The 25,303-nt window shown below is 39.0% G+C and overlaps 2 protein-coding genes across 2 annotated transcripts; both read left to right on the top strand.

The window, feature by feature from the left end:
* Positions 1–6,624: 6,624 nt before the first annotated feature.
* LOC131240435 (plastid-lipid-associated protein 6, chloroplastic) lies at positions 6,625–12,925 on the top strand. Its single transcript, XM_058238663.1, has 4 exons — positions 6,625–6,944; positions 10,986–11,222; positions 11,792–11,918; positions 12,546–12,925. The coding sequence occupies exons 1-4, from the start codon at positions 6,663–6,665 to the stop codon at positions 12,758–12,760; spliced, it is 861 nt and encodes a 286-aa protein (XP_058094646.1). The 5' UTR covers positions 6,625–6,662; the 3' UTR covers positions 12,761–12,925.
* A 5,021-nt stretch (positions 12,926–17,946) lies between these two features.
* On the top strand, positions 17,947–24,987 carry LOC131240434 (kinesin-like protein KIN-10A). Its single transcript, XM_058238662.1, has 6 exons — positions 17,947–18,746; positions 20,633–20,788; positions 20,883–20,990; positions 21,534–21,644; positions 21,755–23,452; positions 24,560–24,987. Exons 1-6 carry the CDS (start codon positions 18,093–18,095, stop codon positions 24,824–24,826), a joined length of 2,994 nt encoding a protein of 997 aa, XP_058094645.1. The 5' UTR covers positions 17,947–18,092; the 3' UTR covers positions 24,827–24,987.
* Positions 24,988–25,303: the final 316 nt, after the last annotated feature.

Genomic DNA, 25,303 nt, shown 5'->3' with positions numbered 1-25,303 from the left:
TGTGATGTAGTGGTGAGAATGATGCCCACCGTTGAAACCTTCTTAGATCTTAGGGCCCACCATGATATTTATTTGCCATCCAACTGTTGATAATGTCACATATACATGGATAAAGGGAAAACACAAATATTAGCTTGATCCAAAACTTCTGTGGCCCCCGTGGAGTTTTCAACTGTAAACATTCAATCTTCACTGCTTCCTGTGGTGCAGTTTTCTTGACCCTTTGATTAGGCTAATTTTCGGATCATGTCTTAAAATGGATGGATAATGTGGATAAACACGCATATATAATGGTGGCCCCAGAGGCTCGTCTCTAGTTAAAGGTGGGTATAGAGTTGAGTTGGACCGGATTGGTCCAACTCGACTTGATCCAATTTTTTTAAGTACCTGACCTGAACTTGATCTGATCCAGGACCGAGTCCGGCAGCGCTGACTCGATCCGATCCGATTCCTTATTGGCCTAACTCAAATAGAGTCCGACTCGATCAATGAAACTGAGTTGGATTGGGTTGGGTACGGTTCAGATCAGGTTGGGTATGGTTTAGATCGAGTCTTCTATTTATTTTTATTTATTTTTGAAAATTTTTTAAAAATCAAGGGCCGGAGCACCAGCGAGGCAGGGCAGACCAACAACGAGCTAGGGCTGGATGCTACAGCCGAGCCAGGGCGGGACCCACCATGAAGTGCAGTCCACCAACGAGCTAGGGTAGGCCACGAGCAACCTGCACGGTTGCACCCGAACCAGTGCGGTCCACCAGCGAGTTAAGGCGGGCCACCACTCGAAAATACACATAAAAATTTCAAAAAAATAAATGGAACTTGCTTGATGAATGGAGGAGGATGAACGATGAAGATGGGTTGTTGGGCTACTGAGTGGCCTAGATTCGGATTGAGATGAGTGCGGTGTCACTCAGGTAGGGACGGGTTAGGGTTCTCGTTTGGGTAGAAAAGAAGGGTAAAAGTTTTTTTTTTTTTTTTTTTAAAGAAAAGAAGTAAAAATATACTTTAGAGTATCCGGCCGGATCAAATCGGATAGGATTGGCTATTGACCCGAACTCGACTCGTTCTGCAGTCGAATATGAGTGGGTCTACTCGATCCGACCCGATCCTGGCTTTCGGCTTAAGTCGGATCGGATCCAACCGGTTTGATCGAGTTGGATTTGTTGGTTCGAGTCGGATCCTGCCCACCTCTATCTCTAGTTAGATCATGGTGAGGCAGTACCCAATGACCAAGTCATAATAAGTTTTTGGTTCTAATAGCCCTTTAGTATCACATGGTTATAACTTTAATCTCTTACTTTTTAAGGTAAGTTTTTCAGGCCTTAGGATTTTATTTGTTTAAAAATCTTTTTAAAAACGAAATGCCCATATGCGACGGTTGCTCCCCGTACGACATTAACTTGTCTCGGAATGAGAAATGTATTTTGAAAAAGGAGCGTGGGCTCCACAAAAAAACTCTCTTTCCACTAACTTCTTAGCCAATCTAATCTGTTCATTTTAATTCGACAGATGTGAATACATAGAAATGTTTATTTTTTTCAAAATTCTATTTGATTATATTTGTGGCTTACAACAACACTAATATTGTGCATTAATTTTAAATTAGTTCCTCTGGTGTAGTCCATTTGTGCTGAGTTTTGTCTTCAAACTCGGGCTGATGACATGAAATTAAAACCCTTTTCATGTAGACGGGTTGAATTTGCTCCACGACAATCCAGTGTACCCCTCACGACAATCCAGTATACCCCACATAAGATGTAGATGTGTTCAAAACATAAGGCCTCTTATCGCATAAGGGTCATTTGGTTCCCTTCTTTTTTCTTCCTTCCTTTTGGTTCCTTTTATAGTTGTTTTTTTTTTTTTTTGGGTGTGAATGGTGGAAGTTTGTAAAAAAGACCGTTGATATTCACTATGGACAGTTAATGTTAATAGTGGACTGCTAATGTTCACTGTGGACTATTGATATTAAGAATGGACCGCTAATATTCACTGTGGACAACTGATCTTAGCACTGGACTGCTGATATTCACCATGGATTGCTAATATTAACAGTGAACCGTTGATATACAATATGCACCGTTGATGTTAAAAGTGGACTGTTGATATTCATCGTGGACTACTGATATTTATCGTGGACTACTGATATTAACAATGGACCTTTGATATTCACCATGGACCGCTAGTATTAACAGTGGACAACTGATATTTTTACCATGGATCCCAAATATTCACTATGGGTTATCGATCCCACTAAAATAATCATAACTCCCTTGTTATATATCTGACTTTGGTGATCTTGTACTTGTTGAAAAGATAATTTGATTAAAAAAATTAAATGGCTTTGAAATCATCTCATTTGAATACAATTTTATTTTCTAAAAGTAAGCTCAAGTTTAATCATTTATTATGGACCACATATATTCACCGTGGGTTGTTAATTCGACGAAAATGATTGCAATTCCCTAACATCCTTTGACTTTTTTAATAATAAACCCTTTAACCTTGTAACATTCGATTTAGGTGATCTTATACTCATTGGAAAGATAATTTGATAAACTTACAAATGAATTTAGAATAATATCATTTGAACACCATTTTCTTGCCTAAAATAGGGTTCAAAGTTCATCATTTACTATAAACCATAAATATTCACTATGAGTCGTTGATCTCACGAAAATGACCCTAATTCCCTCATTATATGTCTAATTTAAGTGATCTTATACTTGTTGGAAAGATAATTTTATGAATTTTCAAATGGATTTAGAATCATCTAATTTGCACATGTGACGAGAAAATTATAACTATTTTCATGAAATCAGCAACCCATAGTGAATATCTAATTTATAGTGAATTATAAAATTTGACCCCACTATTGAAAAATCAAATGGTTTCCAAATGATATGATTCAAAATTCATTTGAACATTCATCAAATTATTTTTTCAACGATTATAAAATCACCAAAATCAAACATGTAACAAATGAGTTATGACCGTTTTCGTGGGATCAGTAACCCATAGTGAATATCTATAGTCCACAATGAATGGTGAATTTTAGAACTACTTTTGGATAATCAAATAGTATATAAATTAGATGATTCTAAAGTAATTTGAAAATTCATCAAATTATGTTTCTAACGAGTATAAAATCACCCAAATCAGATATGTAATGAGGGAATTATCACCGTTTTCATGGGATTGATAACTCTATAGTGAATATTTACAATTTACAGTGAATAATAAACTTTGAGGCCCCTATTGGATAATAAAATGGTGTCTAAATAAGATAATTATCAATTTATTAAAAGTTCATTAAATTATCTTTTCAATAAGCATAAGATCATCCAAATTGAACATCTAACGAGGAAGTTATAGTTGTTTTCATTCATTCCAATATTCATCACATTAATTCATTTCGACATGCTTCCACTATAAAATTCATTTATTGTAAAAATTTTCCATTACAAAATTCATTCATTCCAATATTCATTACATTCATTAATCACAACATTTTTTCATTACAACATTCTTTCACACCTTTTATCCTTTTATAAACTCTTGTGGTTTATACCAAAAAAATAAAAAGACAATTATAAAAAGAACCACCATGCCCTCTTCTTTTTCACAAACTCTTACCATTCATATAAAAAAATTTAAAAATAAAAAAAATTATAAAAGGGAACCAAAAGAAAGGAAAAAGGTAGGAAGAAGGAATGAGGAAGAAGTAAAGAAGAAGGGAACCAAATGACTCTGGTGTGGCAAGAAGAGCCGCACATTTTGAACTCATTCACATCTTATGTGTGGCACATTGAGTTATGGTAGAGTAAATCCAACTCATACACATGCAAGGTGTTTTAATTCATGTCATCGATTCAAGTTTAAAGGCAAAACTCATTATAAATGGATGGCATTGAAAGAAACAATTCAAAATCAACACACAACATTAATGTAATTGTGGCCACTGAAATATTTAAACAGAAAAATTCAAAAACCCTTATATAGGTTCATGTATGTTTAATTAAAATGAATGTATCAAATTAGCCAAAACCCTTATTTAGGTTCATGTATGTTTAATTAAAATGAATAGAACAATTCAGCCCGCATTGGATGGGATGAAAGAATTTTCGGTGGGGCACGCCCCTTTTCAAAAACATACTTTTTTCTTCTGAAACAAGTTAATGCAGCGGGAGGAGCAGCCCCCACAAAAGGACATTTTCATCCTGAAAAAAGATGAAAAAGTCCCTGAATGACTTTAAAACTTACTTTAAAAAATATATGGAAAGTTAAAGCTAACTTTATGATATAGAGCTACTAGGACCAAAAACACCAAAGTCTACGGAACACAGATTATATCTTACAGGCTCTTCTCTAAATTGGAATGAGCAGGAGCTCCCACGGCTAATGTGAAGAATGGATTTCGCCCACACCATCCCATCCATTCTTAGAGCTTATTTTAGGACAAGATCCAAAAAAAAAAATGAAGCACATGCAAATCTTAGATGGACCGTGTCATAGGAAATCCTCATCATTAAAAACTTCACAGGGGCCATTGGAATGTTTATTTTCCATCCAACCTGTTGATAAGGTCACAAAGACCTGGATGTATAGACTATACAAAAGTCAGACTTATCTAAAACTTTTGTGGCCCACTGGAAGTTTGATTACCTCTGTTTCCTGTATTATGGTCCACCTGAGATTTGGATCTACCTCATTTTTGGGATCATGCCCTAAAATGAGTTTTCAAAACGGATGGATGGCGTGGATATAAGGAAAACACATCAAGGTGGGCCTCACGGTCAGGGATCCAACCCACCTTAGTGGATCCGGGGATCCATCGAAACCGCGCCTGTCAAGTCAAATCCGAATGGATGGCCCCGAATAATTTTCCAGAGGAAGCATGTGATCCTCAGGCCAAGGATATCCCCTGCATCTTCCAAGACTGTCAAAGGACCAGATTTGGGCTGGGGCCCGTTAAGGGATCGAGCCTCACTTTAAGAGTAAAAACTTTTATACTCTGACAGGGTGTGATCGATGATACACAGGCACTTAGAAATTGCGATCTTGACATATGATTAATTCAAACAAACCGTCCACTCTAGGGGTTCTAGTTTGAATCAATTGCTATATAAATGTTACCTTTATTTGATTATCAGATTGGTAGATAAATGTTGGGCGGTTAAAAATAAAAGATATCTGATGACCTTATTTCCACAAGCAAGTACCCACTACTAAGACGTTAGCATTGTTCAACCAATGTGAATTTTGGCTGTCCATTAGCGATATGAGTTAACATATGGCAAGTGTACTATTTCTGTGGTGGCGTATGAAGGGGCATAACGGCCAGAGTATCATGTGGCGTATGAAGGGGCATAACGGCCAGAGTATCATGTGGCGTATGAAGGGGCATAACGGCCAGAGTATCATACAAGGTCCTAGTGTATCCTGAGATGAAGCCCAAGCCCAACTTAACATCATAGGCCCAGGTTCATTTCCCAAGGAAGGGGATGATGGTTCACTCAGTGTACGGAAACCTTCTAAGCACTTTGTTTTTGTTAGCTTGTTAGTACACCCCATTGTCAGTTGATACGTCACTATTAGCCACCCCCACGAGGGATCGATACGCAGACCTCGTGTTGAAACCAGGTATCTTTCACTCAGTCTACCAGTTGAGTTATGGATCAGGGTATGGGCAACCGTGTCACCTATCTGAACCGTTCATTAGGTTTTCCAATCTAATCTTCTACGCGATCATGCAAAAAAAATCACAGTAATTGGATGGTCCTAAACATCTGTGACTGGACCCATATTTCACGAACGATGTCATCCATCCAATTTTCATGATATTTGGGAGCGTGGATTATCCGATCTGTGTGATTTTCGCAAGACAAATCATGAAGAGTGGACTGGACCTAAAGGACGGTTCAGATCGATGATGCGGACGCTGACAAGTCTAAATGCTACTAAGGTGCATGGAAATGTTTCATGCACACAGCCGACTAGATTATTTCTCTAAGGGCCCGTTTGGCCGGGTGGATTGGAAAGGATTGAATGGTATAAGGGTGGAGACATGGATCTCAAGGTAACGATGGTGTTGTCAGTGGATTGTCTTAAGATCCATGGGATTGCTATATAGAGTCTGTTTGGCAGGCCCAGCCAATCTCAGGATTAAACCTTTTCATCCCTTCCAATCCCTCAAAATCAAACTCGTGCAAATTTGAACGGATTAAGGTGGATTGGATGGGATTTAAAGGTAATGACGGTGATGTCAGTGGATTGTCTTAATATAAATGGGATTGCTATATCTCGGGATCAGGTCACCCAGTCTGTTTGGTACTCCTGGCCGGGCCCGGGATTTAACTTCCAATCCCTTCCAATACCATCCACTTCCTTCCAATCCGCTGGGCCAAACGGGCTCTAAAGCCTTTCAACTTGAAGATCTTGAGAGAATCAGACTCTGGTCTTGTAGGATACCATCAGATCAACGGTCGGGATCACTGATCTGGTGGGCCCTACTTCCCAAACTCAAGTCACCAACGATATAAACTGTACATAAATCCTCAAATTTCCAACAGAAAAACGACTCCCAACCGACACAGAATCTCAGCAGAGAGATAAACCCTACAATCCCATCCTCTCCTCATTTCACAGAAAGGCCAAAAAACTCCATGGCTTCTTTTCTAATACCATCTCTATCCTTTCTCTCTCCTTCTCTTCCTCCTCCTCCTTCTCTTCCATTCCTTCTCTCCAATAACATCTCTCCAACACCCAGAACTTGGAATCTCAAATCCCACACGCCCTCTCTTCACAGATGGAATCCCTCAAGGAGAAATCTCATCCGTGGATTGGCTGTCGATGGGAGCTCGGTCCTCGAGCCCCCGCCGCCACCGCCTCCTGAATTCAAGGAACCGTCACCCAAGGCTGTTGCTTTTTTGAAGCTGAAACTGCTGGTGAGTCCTTGTTTCTTCAACGATGGGTGCTCTTTGTGTTCTCCAAATGCTTGATTTTGTTCAATTCCCACTAAATCGCTAGTGGGTGCCTTTTATCATCATTCGATTACACTCTTTTCATTGGTTTTGTACTTGTGATTGCCTGTGAGTAGGAAATTTCAATTGGGTTCGGTTGATTTCGCGTTTCTGATGCCCTTTTTGTTGAATCTGGAAATGGGTAACATGTGATTCAGTTGGATCAGCTGTATTTTCACTGTTTGTGCTCATCTGATTGCTTATGAGTGTGATCCTTTTCCGTTGTTAATGCTCTTCTAATTGCTTTTTAGGGAGTGTTGGGATGCAATATTGAATTGGATTGCAGTAATTAGCTGCATTAAATGGAAATTATGAAATCATGGCAATCCTTGAATTCATGTTGAGGGTCTGAGCTACAAAATGCAACTGTCTCTTTCAAGTCGGACTTTGAACATATGCAACAGCAGTTTCAGGGCTACATCCCCATTATGGGAAGCATTGTTAGTTTTTGTCACTTGTCCTGATTAAACCGAGTGTTCACAATTCGACTCGCCTTCACTTGCAAATGCAGTCTTGATTTTTTTAATTTTATTTTATAATTATTTTGAGTTGTATCTCATTTTACACTTTTCTTGGTTTGTTTTGGATATGGTAACCTGTAATTCATTTAATTTCTTATGAGCTCATTGCCCGACTCTAGTTCGGTCAATTTCTTGTTTGATGCCTACTTTTCTTTTGTTGATTATCGCATTTGTGCATGTGAGTTGGAAAGTGGGTATCTGTTGTAATTCAATTTGGTTTGTGGATTAATTCTGGTCCCTTTCATGTGTGTAATTCTTTGGTTGGGTTGCATTTATTAAGACTACTTTGATTGTTGAGGTTTTGGACGGCTTTCGTGTCAACGGTCTTCCCTTAAGGGAACTCTCTGTTACTTTTTGTCTGAAATTTTTAGAGCAAAATTCGCTCTCCAAATCCTTGTTTCGATTTTGATACATATTACTTAATACACATAATCAAAATAAATGGACCAACTTTCAACAAAAAACAATACTCCAACCTGCACAAATGATAAATGAATAAGTTTGTAAAAGAACGAAACAAACACATTCAACACTTCCCATCAAAGCAACGTGGATGGTATCGAGAGCTTGAAGATCACATTTCTCGAATTACTTCCTTGATAAAATGTCAATGAAACTTGATTTCCATTTTTCCTGACGGACACGATTCGAGGTTATGCTCGTGCTACTTTGATTTTCATGTGGATGTTGGTATCGGCTAAGCATCTAATTAGCCAAAGAATTTAAGCTCTAGTTGAAGATATGCAGTACTATTGTGCTTGATCTTAGGGTAGCTGTTTGTTTCTTGGTGCTCAACTTTCCCAAGAAGATACAAAACTCGGTGATAGAGCTCCTGTTGTTTGGGTTTGAGATTCTTTCCACATGAAGTAGAATCTAAATGTTCCATCTCCTAATCGAAGACCTTTTTATTTTTCTCTTGCACAAGGTTCTGTTTCCCAGGATTTACTCAGTGAGCTGTCTGGCATTACAATAGTAAGATACCATTGACCACCAACCAAATTCCCGAGAAGAATTTCTATTGTTCCTACTGGTCTATTTCTCCTGCTAACCTTTCAACCCCCCACACCAAAAAGGGGGGGGGGGGGGGGGGGGGGGAACAAAAAACATGGGTCTTTTTTCTTTTTCCAATCACATGGGGAAATGCTGAAGTCTTAAGTAGATAGCCTCATGCAGCACGTTTCATAGGCAAAAGAAAAATTGCCACAGTTAATCACAACTCTTCTTCAATTTCATCATTTGCCCTGTTTTTTCTTTGTCAGTTTCACGTGTTTTTTGCTTAGTTTCCCCATGGTTTTACTGTCCAAACACACCAAATCTTTCAAGAAGTTCTGACACATATTTTGTTCGATGATAATTAGTGAACTGATTCATGCACCCTGCCTTTTATTCATGGATCTTTCTTTCTAATTTTGATACCAGAAGTAGAAAGAAAGGGTGCATGTATAAAAAAAGGTGGCATTTATATGTCGTTTTCCAATAACAATTCCATCTCACATAAGTGTGTACTTCACTTCCCAATTTCCCGTGAAGTACTTCAAATCCTCTAAATGATCACATCGTATCTTTTGCTTAGATTTAAAGATCTCATGAAAGAAAGGTGCATGTATAAAAAAAGGCGGCATTTATTTGTCATTTTCCAATAACAATTCCATCTCACATAAGTGTATACTTCACTTCCCAATTTCCTGTGAGGTACTTCAAATCATCTAAATCATCACGTCATATCTTTTGCCCAGATTTAAAGATCTCATGAGCTCAGTTCTTTGGGATAATTTCCTGTGAGACTGCATAAAGGAGAGAATCTAACCTTCTTAAAATTTTGGAACCAGCAAAACATGATTTCTTGCACCCTATTTGATTTTCAAGGAGAGATTTGAAGAAGATTGAGTGGATTCAAAAGAAGCAACCTACTTGGACTCTCATCCCTGGAAAAAAAAAACCATAAATCAAAGTTCCCATGTGATTTAACCTGTCTTTGTCGTGCTGAATGCTTTGATATGTACTATTCCGAACCCCGTGACCTTGTAAAAGTGACAAGCATACATCATGAATGGGGGATCATTACCAGAATGCATGAAGATTCATTCTCATATTTGGAACAAGTTTACCTGGATCATGGGTCCCTCCTGTACGTGGTACGGAACAGGTACATGGTACACTACTTCATTCGTTGTGGGGTATGCTAGGGCTAGGATCATGTGGGTAGCTGCAGTACAGGCACTAAGTATATATAGTGTTTTATATAAGAACTTATATTTTAATCTACATATGAAATGATGGATGTTATTGTTTTAGATCCATATATATGTTTGTAGGCATACGTTCATACATATGTATATGGGCATGCTATTGCATAAATCAAAGTACAGATCTCTACATTCTTAATATAGATTTATATTACATTGCAATCAACACTAAGGGTATAGAACTTTAATTTTGGATTGCTACAAATAATGATCCAGTTTGCAAATGACCTGTAATATGGATCGTGTGGTTTGGAATGGAAACTGAGGGGATTTGTTGATTTAGGTAACATTGATTTGGGATCACCCATCTTCGGAACTGCAGTACCTTTTCAGCTCTGGAGGATAAGGTGGCCTTATGTGATATACTATATATGGGCTAAACGTGTGTTTGTCTATGACTGAAGAGGTTTTGAGGAATGGGCTTGAAAATGTTAGAAAGCTTGTCGATTCTTGCTAAATTTCATAAGATACAAGGGAGATGGAGATCGATATGCAGCGCTCCCAATGAACCACAGAGTATATCATAGAAAGGCTACAATTGCAGCACCTGAGACAATCTGCAGACCCACGATACCTGCTTACGTTGTCTGCTGTAATTGCCATGCGGTCATTGGGTATGATTGGCATTTCATGGAGTTTCAGAAAATTCTGTTACCCGAACAGATTACCATTGTGTAGATGATCCTGGCTGCTGATTGGAGGATGTTTTGTAATTGGATTCAACCATTGGTTGGACCTTTTTCTTTCTAACCATTCATTCTCAATTACCAAAAGTCTTCCAATCAGTGGCTAGGATAGTCTGATCCATGTGATATTTGGACTAAAGCCCATCAGTATAGGGTCCAACAGATGAATAGCTGGGTTTCAAACATGTATTTATACACAAATGCAGTGTTTGGCAACTAAGAAATAAGTGATTGCAGTGGATCCGTTTCCTTTAATAGTAGAGAATAGACTGATCTCATAAGCTTGAAACACTCAAAAACCTGTCACCATAACAGAAAAAGATTAATTTGTATACTCCAGAGACAAGTCTATTGTAGTTTGCTAACAACATTTAATTACGACTTAGATATTCCTGATAGATTATGTGCATTGGAGTTCATTGTCTGTTGAGATGGCCAGTAATCGCAACTGTTCTAGTGTTAATTACTGTATAGCCTTCTTCCTTCAACACATTATAAGGTGATGGAATGCAGAGTGCTGTTTCTGGACTGAACAGAGGTCTTGCCGCGAGTGAGGAAGATTTGAAAAGGGCAGATTCAGCTGCCAAGGAGCTCGAAGCTGTTGCAGGACTTGTCGACCTATCCACCGATCTTGATAAACTCCAGGGTAGATGGAAATTGATCTACAGTAGTGCATTCTCGTCTCGTACACTTGGTGGGAGCCGGCCCGGGCCTCCCACAGGAAGGCTACTGCCCATAACTCTGGGCCAGGTACGTTTGAACGGCTGTACTCCTATGTTAGTTTTGCACAATTTAAATAATGGTGGTGGCTCATTCTCCTCACATCTGGCACCAATGTACAAATATCTAGATCATCCAAATTGTGGGTCCCATTGTGGATGGAGCATCTCTCTAAAATCACACTGATTATGCAATTCTAACTGCCCATTTAATGGCTATCAAACGAATGGTTGAGAGTAATATAGTGGGTGGTCCAAATTCAAAGGGAAAGTCAGATGGTTGATATCTTCTTATTGCAAGTAGACCTCACATACATGTAAGTAATCCCAGAATGTCATTGTGAGCTCGTGGATGTAGCATTTTCCAAAAATAAATCGTATGATTGGACCATCTTTGTTGGATTAGGACTGCTTCCATTTTCTTTTCACCCATCCATTTGATGACCACCAATTAGATGCCTAGGATTATCCGGTAAGTATGCTTTTTGGACAGTTTGGATTGATGAGCACGTATGCCACATGTATGGTAGATGAGTCACTACCATGTAGGAAGAAGTGGAAAAGGCACATAAGGAAAACTAACTGCTTATCTTTTGCTAGGTTTTCCAACGGATCGATATCCTAAGCAAAGATTTTGATAACATAGTGGAGCTTCAGTTAGGCACTCCATGGCCAGTTCCACCAATAGAAGTGACAGCCACATTGGCTCACAAATTCGAAATTATAGGTTGGTTTCTTCCCTTCTCTTATTGGTCCATAGCCTCATTTTTTATCAATGTTCAGAAACTGTCTCTACTCTTGAAATCGGTTTCTTCATGTCAGAGTTCCGTTTGGCTGAATCACTGATTTTATTAGAAACTGGCCGAGTCTATTGTTGAATCAGCTGAATATTTGATAAAATAGGAGCTTCAACATGGCACAAGGAACCTGGCAGTCTGAGTCAACTCGGTACTTGGCTGTGTTTGGAGTCAATTTGTTGGGATGGATTAATCCATAGTTACTGAGAATTCCTAATTGTGATGATTTTGGTAGCATGGATGGTTACCATAGATGGTAGGACTATAATCAGTTAATCAAACATTTATTGCTATACAGATATTTCCCATAAACTTAAGTGGGTCCCACTTCTGACCACCTTCTGATCAAGGCCAGATGGTCATGAATCCTTGCACGTCCATGTTGTGTGCTCGACATCAGATAATTTCTCATTCCATGTAATTACTATTTCTGGAAAAAAAATGCCATGAACCTCACCTACATGGGTGTCCATGAAAACTCCGGAACATGATCAAGGAATGTCTGCCAAAAAAAAAAAACAAAGTATTGAAAGATGGTATCCGTCGAATGTGTGTAGGATCAGCGAAGATAAAGATAGTATTCGAGAAAACGACGGTCACACCTACAGGAAGTCTCTCACAGTTGCCACCAATTGAGCTGCCTCGTCTTCCAGATGCATTAAGGCCTCCATCCAATAGGGGAAGCGGTGATTTTGAAGTTACGTATGTTGATGAGGGTACCCGCATCACAAGGGGTGACAGGGGAGAGCTAAGGGTGTTTGTTGTCTCCTAAATTCAATCCAATACAATCTTTTTTGTTTTGTTTTGTTTTTTTGTTTTTTTCCCTTCGATGAAATTCTTATGTTTGTGTAGTTTATTTATTGTAATAGCCTGAGAACTTACGTGTAATGCACAGCTATGAAAGATTACCACGGAAATCAGTAAATGTTGAAATGCAGGTTTGGATATGGTGATCTATCCAAGGTGGGACCCATCCTTGTGCCATGAGCCCGATTTGAGTGAGGAGCACAAGATAAAGAAATTGGTGATCCAACAGCCATTGTTGCAAGCACTGGAAAGAGAGGAAAAAATAAAATAAAAATCATTACAGGTTACTTCATTGTGGCCTTGAGATGGAATTGAGAAATGGTGGTAGTTGCCTGCATTATAGATTTTGTACATTGCAATGCAGACTCTTGTCCATGCCTGTTTGTTTTTATAAAAACCATTTTGTGGATTTGAAAAACAAACATGGAATTTGTGGGAAATTTTAAAACGTGTGTTCCCTAAAGAAATTTGTGGTTTTAGTGTGGTTTTCTATGGATTCATGTAGGGGTATGAAAAGGTCAACAGTTAAATGGTCACTCTATTTCCTTTCAGCATTTTGAAATTGATTTATTGAATCTTGTTTTTGAAGACACTATTACCTGAAAAACGTGGAGAACTGGAAAGGATTCACAGACGTTGGAGAAGTATGATTCCCTGAATCATTTTTAAATTTCAATGTTTTGCAAATTCCCTCAAACCCAATGGGGTTTGGGTGAGTGGCCATCACTGTGGGTTTGCTCCCTATGAATAGTCTCCCTCAAAAATGGGAAGGGACACCCTGTGCCATCAAAAGAAAAAAAAAAAAAAAAAAACATGCCCTCAGTATATCTATTTGTAGGATAAGATGGGATGTTCAGGATCATCCAACTAGTGTCATTTTTGAGATTGGAACTGTTATGATAGGGGAATCTAACGGCCCGTATGGGTCTTGTTTACCATTTTGGGCCATGGAGAGTTAGTTGTGTTTGTCAAGTACAAAGAATGGTCCCCCCTGGGGCATGTAGAGCTGTACATGAACAGAGTTAGCTTCGTTAACTCACTTGACTTGACTTGACTCAGCTCGAAAATGGGTTCGAGCCGAGTTGAGTTGATTTTTTAAGCTCAAAAAATTTCGAGCCGAGTCCAAGCTTAACTTGACTCAGCCCAGAACTTGACTCGAACTTGACTCGGTTCAAATTGATTCGACTTAGATCGGGTTCACTTAATATAAATATTTGGTAAATATTTATATATTTAAATAAATTATATATTATATACATTATATATATTAAAAACCATAAAACCTAAACTCGAAATCAGCTTGTAGGCTTGAACTCCAACTCGGCTCGAAAGATCAAGCTCAAGCTTGAGCTAGACTGAGCTGAGCTGAGCCTAGCGGAGTCCGAATTGGGGTAGCCTGCCGGCCGAGCTGAGCCGGGCCAAGCTCAACTTGGTTCCGCTCGTGTATAGCTCTAGGGGCATATCTGGGCTATGGAATCCATCTTCCAAACAAAATAAAACTCTGGAGAACTTTGGAATTGAACCTCATTTCCTCTGTTCGATGCTTAGATAAGTTTTCTACACAAAGAATGGGCATAATTTTTATTTCCAACGTTTGGGTGTCATTTCCTCTGAAAAAAAGGGGGGAAAAAAAGAAGAAGAAAGAACTCTCTCCATAGTTGAATGGGTCATCCACAAAGAGAGAGAATCCTCAAAAATTCTCTTCCAAAATAAAAAGCAGCAATTGCACGCTTTTTTCTTTTTCCTCAAATGAGTTCGAGGTTGGTTAGAATACATCTTGACATGTTGCGATAAAATTTTAGTAGTTTAGACTTTGAATCTAGGATTTCTTCCAATGGTTCATACCATTCACTCATATTGTTAGTGTATAAATGTATAGTCCTAGAGGTTTTTTTTTTAAAAAAAAATAAAAAAATAACGAACGGGTGAATGAGGCCAATCACAATAAAATGAGACAGAAAGATCTCGGATGATGATCTCAAGAGATCTGGATAGAGATCCAGCATGTAAAATCTATCTGATTTAATGACCCTGATCACATGGCTTTGAAACCATGCAAATTCATGGAGTTTTTCATAATTATGGAATGATTCTTTTCTCTCCATTTTCCATTTATTTATAATAAGGGAAAATATTTAAAATGTATAAGTTAATAAGGTTTATAAGACTAATATGGTACTAAGTATTATGGTGGTCCATAAGAACATACATGTATATACTAACACATATGATGGGTCTCACTTTTTTTTTTTTTTTTTAATGGTGGATAGACGACAAATAGAAGTTCTTCAATTTGAATTATTTCAACCTTAGGATTATATATAGATATTCACCATTGTCTTTGTACAATCAAAGGTTGAAATATTTAATGGTTTTTCCAGAAGTCCTTATCCAAGGTTTCCTTATCATTCATTTGAAAATAATCCAAATCCAACAGCTAAAGTCATGCATTAGATTGTATTCTAACCTTAGTGAAAGCTCAATGAGTGAAAGTCTCTAAAAAAATCATTTTCTTAAGAGGCAGCCAAACAGTAGGATTGTACTTTCATTTTTAATGGAAATTGACTGAAATGTAATAAACGCGTTTTCAAAGTAGCATCCAAACAGGCTGCGGAATGAGACAGTTGAATGAATCTGCATAAAGTAATTCAACTGAGAATGGGTGGTAAATGGATACTTTATAATGACTTTTTAAAGAAAATGAGACTTGTTTGGTTGACGAGTTTAAGCAGCCTGGTTTATAATCTCAACCGTTAATTCTGTGTGCTCCACCCTTTTCAATGAAACCATCCTAGCCACAGATGCATCTGCCTCTCTGGAGACCTTTCATTGATTTGAGATGTGCATTTCCTAAAACATGTTGTCTCGCTGGGGCCCACTGTTATGTCTGTGTGACATCCACTCTGTCCATCATTTGGATGGACTCATGTTAAGATGTGAGCCCAAAATTCAGGCAGATCTAAGATTCAAGTGGGCCACACCAAAGGAAACAGTGGGATGGTGATGGTTGCTATTGAAACCTTGCTGGGGTGTACTGTGACGTTTATACGCCATCCAATCGTTTCATAAGGTGAGTCTCACCAGGATGAAGGGAAAACTTTGGTGGGCCCAAGAATCTTTCAGTGGTGGCTGTACCAGTCCACTGTTTCCTGTGGTGTGGGCCACTTGAATTACAGATCTGCATGATTTTTGGGCTCACGTCCTATCATGAGCTGGCATAAGTGATGGGCGGCGTGGATTTTACAAAGACATCATGCTGGGCCCCACAGAGGTTTTGGTTGCACGAGCTCCTTACCACACTGGTTGTTCCTCAATGATCCGACATTTGTATGCCAACAGCCAAGGTGGTTGATTTTAAAAATCAAAGTTCACAAAATTGTAACATCTCATCCAATGTACACGTGGCATGCATGCTTGCCATCCAGACCATCCAAATTGTCTGGCATAACAAAAAATCACAAGGGATTGGATGATCCTAACCATCGGTTACTAGCGTCGAGAATGGACGGGATCAAAGGAAAATGGTCAACGGTCATATTGTACTTGTTCTGCTAAGCTTGTCCACTCACTTTCAGCGTAGGATCCATCCAAATGGGGCCCACAATTTGGACGGTTAGATTTGACATGCACGTGAGCTAATGAGTTGCCGCAGTTTAGTAAATGGTGGCGCGCGCACTGTAATATATCCTTTCTGACACTTTGAGTAACGGGCCTGCGGGGAAACGGATCGGCTACTGACCCTGCCACTAACCAATGGCTAGTGGTCGGTGCTCTGTGGGCCCCAAAAAAGATGTATGTGTTTCATCCATGCCGTCCACCCATTATTACAGATCATTTTATGGTATGAGACCAAAAATTAGGTTGATCAAAATTTCAAATGGACCGCACAGTGTTGATTGAACGCCCACCGTTAAAAAATTCTTGGGGACCACAAAAGTTTTGGATCAAGCTACTTTTTTTTTCCCTTCATCCAAGTCTGTATGACCTAATCAACAGGTTAGATGTCAAATAACCATCACAGTGGGGCCTAGGAGGTTTTTAATGGTGGAAATTCAATCACTACTGTTTTCCTATGGTGTGTTGCACCTAAGATTTATATCTACTTCATTTTTGGGGTCAAGCAATAAAATTATCTTTCAAAATGGATGGACGGCGTGGATAAAATACATACATCATGGTGGGGTCCACATAGCACCGACCATTAGCCACCTGGTTGATGGAAGGTTAGGATGTGTTGGTCCAGTGAAATGCACCAATCTGGCAAGTGTGTGAGGATCCAAGCTGTTAGAGGAAAGCACCACCATTAACTTCCATTGATCAATCTACTCCACTGATCAGGTGGGCCACAACGGGCAAAAGAAATGTACGGATAAAATGGCCACCGTACCACATTTAAAGTAGATATGTGGCCCACGATATAAGAATTTCGGCCTAATTTTGAGACAGTGCATCAGAATGGTGGGGGTGCACCAGTGAGTATCTTGGATCTCACACGCGCGCACGACGTGCACGTGTGTTTGGGGTTGTATTTCTCTTCTCACTGACGATTGTTTACCGAGTAAGAGGCCAACTATCATCATGCATGAGGAAGGGGCTCTCATCGCTCGATTCTTGACAAGTAAAAGGGGAGGGAACGTGGATCCTGGCCACCCATCCAGTGGGCCTTCCTTATAGATGGCCGTAAGATGGAAATCACAATGCATAGACTATTTATTCATCATTTTCGTTTGTTGGACCCATTTGAAGGCCGTTGTCCATATTGATAAGATGGCCCATTTTCATGTAATTGCAACCTTGAGCCATCTACGGATAGGATCCACTATTTGGACGGTCAGGATACACATTACCACCTACCAGATGTTAGATTTTAGGCGACGTACGCATCCTCCTATGATCCATCGGCCCGAACAGAAAACCACACCACTCAAAAAAGTTGAAAAATACAGTCAGAAAATATGAGAAGTCCCGATTAATTCCCGAGGAAATAGCCTAAGTCGCCGCTCAGTCGCGCGATTCAGCGCGTCTGTACGGCTCTCTACTTTACTCTTCTCCTAAAGATAGACGTTGGAACGTAACGGCTATATTTCATTCAAATTTTAAAGCTCGGATATTATCGGATTCTCTCTCTCTCTCTCCTAATTCTTCCTCTTCTTCATTTCAGCATCCCACGCTCTACTTATCATCTCAAAACCAGCTTCTTTGAGAATCCGTCTCCAAAACCCTAAAACAGCAGCCTTTAGATCCATCTTCCCACCCTCATTTCTCCAAAGAATCCAAGAAAATCTCCATTTCTATCCATGGCCCCTACTACTCCAGCAAAACCAATTCCAGGCCATGGAACCACACCCAAAACCCCCCAATCCAAACAACGCCTTCATCTCACTGGCATTAAAAGCACCCACCCATCTCCAAACCCGACATCCGCTGTTAAAGAAAACCCATCGACAGATCACCCTGTCGAAGTCATTGGTCGGATCCGCGACTACCCTGATCGGAAAGACAAGTCCCTTTCGGCATTAAAGATCTCCTCTGATGGACGGATGGTTCGGGTCCGAACAGATATTGGGTATAGGGATTTTAGCCTAGATGGGGTCTCTGTTTCGGAGGATGAAGATCTTGATGCATTCTACAAGAAATTCGTCGAATCGAGGATAAATGGAGTGAAATTGGGTGCGAAATGTACAATAATGATGTACGGCCCAACAGGGTCTGGGAAGAGTCATACGATGTTCGGGTGTCCTAAGCAGCCTGGGATTGTTTACCGAGCTCTGAGAGATATTTTAGGGGAAGAAGATGAAGAAAACGAGACAGTTGATCGGAGTAGTGGGTTTGGATCTTTCGTGCAAGTCACTGTCTTGGAGATCTACAATGAGGAGATTTACGACCTTTTGTCTAGCAACAATGGTGGAGGATTAAGCATCGGATGGCCAAAGGGGGGAAGTGCATCCAAGGTATGGTAATTATGATTTTATTTGTTCTTTGATTCCTTATTTAAGAATAATTTTATGTCTTTAAATTATTGATGGAGGTATGTTAGTTTATGATTTTATCTGTTCTTCCATTCATTGTCGTCGAATGATTTATGCCTTGAAATTATTTGTGAAAATTCCATCCTGCTCGATCTTATTTTCATGGATACCACCCTCTTTTTAAACTCTTCTTGACCTTGCTTCCTTCACGATTGGGAATTTTCGTAACAGGTGATTTTAGTAATCAGCTTCGATGAAGTTGGTGATATTTTATTGTACTTAAGTAGGTTGGTTTTTGTACTTTATATTTTAAAGATTTTGTGCATGTAGTAACATGTTTAGAGAACCTCATTTCAGAATTCATGAGACAATTTGATAAAGTACCCTTGTTTTTATTTGAGTACATGGATAGAATTTTGTAATGACTTGCAAGCTTCTTCTTTTTTTTTCCCATTCTAAACCCATAAAAATTTATGGCTTCAATGAAATTATATTCAAAATAGTACCCTAATTTAGAGGTTTTTAAGACCACATGCATGTGCAATAAAAGCTCATTCACATTCCATGCATGTGCGAGCATGGCATGATAGGTCCGAGTCCATTCCATCCATCAGAACCGCACGACTACCACCACCAGTGTTACCTAAAATGCAAAACCACCCCATGTTTTCCATTTCCTATCGACCAATCCAGATTAGGGTTTTTTGCAATCCGGATTAGGGATTTTTTTAAAAAAAAACTCTTAATTATAATACAACACTAAGCATGTGGGGGGGACTATATCCTTTTAATTATTTAGTTATAATATAATACTAAGCAGGCTCTATGATAATAACATTCATCATTTCATACATAAATTGCAATATTAGTTCCTATATAAAACTATATTGCATGCACAATGTATGTATTGGAGTGACGCATATGATCCTACACCCAGCGTACCACATACCGAAATGACCTGCGATCCAGGTAACCATGATATTGATGCCTAAGCCCAAGAATCAGTTTGATCCACTGGTCAGTTGGGCCACAGTTTGGAAAAGAAAAAGAAAAAAATAATAAATATATGGCTCTGTAAAACTTGGCTGAAGTTTTCTAAACATCCACCTGATTCCTATATTGGGGCCCCACATGGTGATTGGATCAGAGAATCGGGTTGATCCAATGGTCAGTTGGGCCACAGTTTGAAAAAGGAAAAGAAAAAATAATAAATATATGGCTCTGAAAAACTTGGTTGAAGTTTTCTAACCATCCACCTGATTCCTATATTGGGGCCCCCATGTTGGTTGGATCAGATTATATCTCTGGGAAAAATTTACAAAATCGGGCCAACCTGATGGATGGATTAGATCTCGCACGTATGTGCCATGCCTGCACATGTGTGGCTTGTAGATGACCTTTCATGCACACTCGTCAGCAAAGCTCCCTTATGTTAATTAATTTTCTCAAGAATTTTATTCATGTTGTTAACAAGCTTCCAAGACATCAATAAATTTGATTCTAATAATAATTATAATTTTTTATTTTTTATTTAAAAGAGAACATGAGTTCAGCATAGTGCTATTTTTATCCAATTTAATGAATATGGTTCATGTTATTAACAAGACAAGCTTCCAAGGAATTATTATTTGATTCAAGCTATCAAAGAAAATATCGGTGTTATTCCAATTTTTCTAATGAACTTTGTAATAGGTTTCTAGTATAAAACTATGAAATATTTGAAGAATTTGAACGAGCCAAGGATTTGTTTGATGTAGAGCTTCAATCGCACAATATAATTCCTCCACTAAAGTAAGAATAAATAATCACAGGATTGCTTATTCACCATGATGGTACTTTGTTATTTAATCCTTTTTTTAAGTTTGCAGGTAAGATTGGAAGTGATGGGTAAAAAGGCAAAGAATGCGACTTATATCTCTGGAAATGAAGCTGGAAAGATATCAAGAGAAGTCGCAAAAGTAGAAAAGCGAAGGATTGTTAAAAGCACTCATTGTAATGAGAGAAGCTCACGAAGCCACTGCCTGGTTTGGTTTTTTTCTTTTTCTTATTCTCCTTGGCTTTCAGTCCCTTAACAAATTTTGCTATTGGAATTTCATTTTTCTGCGAATATATTGACAGATCATCTTGGATGTTCCTTTGGTGGGAGGAAGATTAATGCTTGTTGACATGGCGGGTTCTGAAAATATAGAACAAGCTGGTCAAAGTGGATTTGAAGCAAAAATGCAGGTAAATTTTGTTTCTTTTTCCACTTGTATTTCATGGGGCTTTTTTAGATTATGTTAACTGAATTTGATGGTTTTACCAGCTTTCAATCTATTAAACTGTTTTCAGGTTTATATATATATATATATATATATATATATATGTTTTACCAACTTTTGATGGCTTTACCAACTTTTTGATTCAGGGTTGTAAAGATAAATACCCACCTGATGTTTCTATTAAATTGTTTCGGGATTATAAAGAACAATACCCAGCTGATGAAATCAAAAAGTAACCAAGGAGATAAAATTGATTTCCTCAGATGTGATGGTTTCCCTCGTTTATGAAATATAGGATGAAATCCATTTCCTTTTCCTCAGATTTCATTTCCTTTATAAAGGTTCATTTCCTTTTTCACTCTTGGACTAAAAGAAAAGGAAAATTTCCTCCGATTTGACATTTTCCTTTCCTCATCTACTTATTGGTTTCCACCAATCCAAACAAGCCTTAAATTGTTTCTGGGTCATAAACAAAACTACCCAACTGATATTTCTATTGACACTGCAGACTGGTAAGATAAATCAAGGAAATATAGCACTGAAAAGAGTGGTTGAATCCATTGCAAATGGTGATTCGCATGTGCCATTTCGAGACAGCAAGCTAACCATGCTCCTTCAGGTAAATCTGATCTTCTGTCAATTCCTCATTTTGAGTGTAATGTCTTTTTGAAAAAACTTCTGGTAACGATTTAGAGAAACTGATTTTGGTTTTTTTTCCCCCCTCTTAAGGATTCCTTTGAGGATGACAAGTCAAAGATTCTTATGATTTTATGTGCAAGCCCTGATCCTAAAGAGATGCACAAGACCATTTCTACGCTTGAGTATGGAGCGAAAGCAAAGTGCATTGTTCGTGGCACACATACTCCAAATGCCAAGGATAAGATCAGCTCCGAGGATTCCTCATCAGTCTTGGGATCGAGAATTGCAGCCATGGACCAGTTCATCTTCAAGCTACAGATGGAGAATAAGCTCAAGGAGAAAGAACGCAATGAAGCCCACAAAGAACTTCAACGTAAAGAAAAAGAAGTAGCTGAGCTGAGGTCCAGGCTTGAAAAGATGGAAGGAAAGGGATCAGTAGTAAAGGATGAAGAGATTGACCTGAAGGTCAATGAGAGGACACAGGCTCTGAAACTTGAGTTGGAGAAGAAGCTGAGAGAGTGTCAGCAGATGGAAAACGAGTTTTCCGAATTGGGGAAGAGAATGGAAGAGAAGCTCTTGCAACAGCAAGAGGAGGTCGAGATGCTGAGGCGGCGGTTGGAGGAAATCGAGTCAGAACTATGCCATTCGAAGGATGACTCCGTGGAGGTGCTGCAAGACATGGGTGAAAGCAATTTTATGAAACGGCTTTCAGAAATCTATGCTGATGGGGATCAAGGAATGGAGAAATCAATGGATCTGGATTTGGCGGAGCAGCCAACTGTTCTTGATGTGAAAGAAATAGATGAGGATGCACATAAAGCTGAAAATGGCCGGAATGGATCGATATCGAGTTCTCGGTTTTGGGACTTGACTGAGAGTGATGATATCAGCGAGCTGAATTTTGCAGAGAAAGTATGTTTGAGTACTGTATTTGAGGGGGAAGAAGAAGGAGAAGATGCAGAGGAGGAAGAGGTGGAGAAAGAAGTTGTTGAAGAAAAGGTGGTAGACTATAGTGGGACAGATGATGCTAGTCGACAGACAGATATCAATATGCATCCTTTCGCTGCTCTAAATTTTGTACAGACACCGAATTCTTGTAGCAGAGATTTGGGGGAAGCTGATTACAGAAGTAGAACAGAGAAGCCCGCAAGTCTGCGACTCACAGGCGAGCTCGAAAACTCAAAAGATGCAGCTTCTGCACGACGAACAAGAATCCAAAATATATTCATGCTTTGTGGGAACCACAGAGAACTTTCACAACATGTTAGAATCCCAACGCCAGCCAAAAAAAGGCCTGAAGCTGCTGAGGTTCGATCATCTCCTGTGGTGGTGCCCAGCGAGGAGCTTGTTCCAAAAACTAATTCAAAAGAATTCTCCCAACTGCAAACCATTCGTCAGCCGGAATTTGGATCACAAAATGGTTTTCCATCAGACCGAAACGTGGGAAACAACATCATGGGTAGTCCAATTTCAGCACTTCTGGACCCATTTTCATCCCTTCGCTTAGCAGATGATCCAAAATCGGCAGATACCCAAATGAATAAAACACTTGGTTCTTTTGAAACACCACAAGATTCGAAGGAGAACACTCGACCCAGGGATGAAGAACATACAAATGGGATGGTGGAAGTGTATGTGAAATGGGAGGCATCCAAAGAATATCCAGGGAAGTTCATTACAAAGCTTAGGGTCTTAAATGATTCTAGCCTCGCAGATTTGCGGAAGCTGATCGAAACACATCTCGGCAGAGACAATAGCAAGCAAGCATTCACATTTCTCATGCTTGGGGTATGTCATTCTTCTCTAGCAATACCATATTACTTCTTTTATGCATCATACTCTGATTGACCCAGTACTGCACTTAAGGGCCTGCCCCAAACTAACAATGTGGATCACCTACAACCATTGCGGCATATTCTTCCCTTGGTATAACATTATGGTAGAATTATATGACAATGCACAATACAGCATTATGATTAGCAAGATTGATCACCTACAACCGTTGTGTATGCTACAGTATATAACAATGCACAATACCGCATTATGATTAGCAAGATTTGATCACCTACAACCGTTGTGTATGCTACAGTATATGACAATGCACAATACCGCATTATGATTAGCAAGATTTGATCACCTACAACCGTTGTGTATGCTACAGTATATGACAATGCACAATATTATCATGTTCCGCATTATGATTAGGAAGATTGATCACCTCCAACCATTGTGTATGCTACGATTTTTTTTCCCTTCATGCCTTCATGATTTTGGTTTACGTTTTGCCTTCGAAAATACACCATGCTTGTGAAAAAGGGTTGTCGATGAGCGGTTCTTTGTGTATAACCATAGTGACAAATCTTGTTCTTGGCAATTTCTCAGGAGATTTTTGTATTTGAGGTCTTCGTATGATATTATCGGGAAATCTCGTTGAAAATAAAATATTAAAAATGTCTATTATAAATTAATAAATAATTTTAAAATATAAATCTATAGTATAAAATGAATTATTTTAACTCCTAAATGTTCTTGCATTAAGAATGTGATAATTTCGGGATAAGATCGTGAGGAATTAAAAAACTTCTCAGATTTTGAAGATCCCATGATTTACTCGAGCAAATATATATGTTTGATCAATTTTCCGGAAAATGCAATATTTTCATTTGTTACAATGTATATAACATCTTCATATACATGATTGTATGAATCAACCATACGATATTTTTGCATACACTAGCTGCGAAGGACACATGAATCGATTGAATCGCTGTCATGAGCTTGATGATGACGGGATGGCCGAGATGGTTGGCCATGCTTGCATGATACAACCTAGTACATTTTCTTGATATTGATTGTCTTATACTAACAAAAGATGGGTTGTTTTATAACTAACAGGATCCGGCTGGGGCTCCGGTGACAAAAGAGAATGAAGCGACTATTCAGGCCAGCAAACTACCTATTTGCAACAACCATGTAAGTAGCCACCTCGCCTGCTTACGTCCAATCAAGAAGGCGATCCAACGGTCGGATCATCTTCCACTTGCTTCATTGGAAAACAGGCTTCTAATTGCTTTGAATTCACCATCCAAAGGGGAAGGCTTCCCGCCAAAAATTAGCCAGAAGTTTGGCAGTGCTCCATTTCTTGCAGGGCTACCGATGTAGACGTGTGAAGCCTGTATGATTGTGTATATGTATGATTGTCTACAACTGCGACTCGATTCGGGCTGGATGGATATCATCCTCTCTCTTCTTCTTCTTTTTTTTTTTCTTCCAATTTTTGTATTGTTGGCAGGTATGTAGTGTATTATCTTGTGTGGTTTTTTCAATGGAAGACCTCTGTAACTCTTTTTATTTTTTTGGGTGATTGAAGGTTTGGATTTTTGGTGCCATTCCTAGCTGAACTTGTTTTGAATTGAAGATGTTTTAGGATGGGTATGATGCCATTCCTAGCTGAACTTGTTTTGAATTGAAGATGTTTTAGGATGGGTATGGTGGATTACTTTTTTGTTAATTCAATAATTTTTAGATGGTGGATTGTGTACTTGCTCGCTCGCATCCACCTAACATGTGCCTAATCTATTGTGTCCAGTTTGTGGGCCGTGTGATTGATGGGGCATGGGATACAGCAGATGATCCTCG

The sequence above is a fragment of the Magnolia sinica genome, chromosome 3 (genome assembly GCF_029962835.1).
Source record: "Magnolia sinica isolate HGM2019 chromosome 3, MsV1, whole genome shotgun sequence".
NCBI classification, from domain to species: domain Eukaryota; kingdom Viridiplantae; phylum Streptophyta; class Magnoliopsida; order Magnoliales; family Magnoliaceae; genus Magnolia; species Magnolia sinica.
Note: the sequence above shows the minus strand (reverse complement) of the source record. Positions and strands in the feature narration are given on the sequence as shown.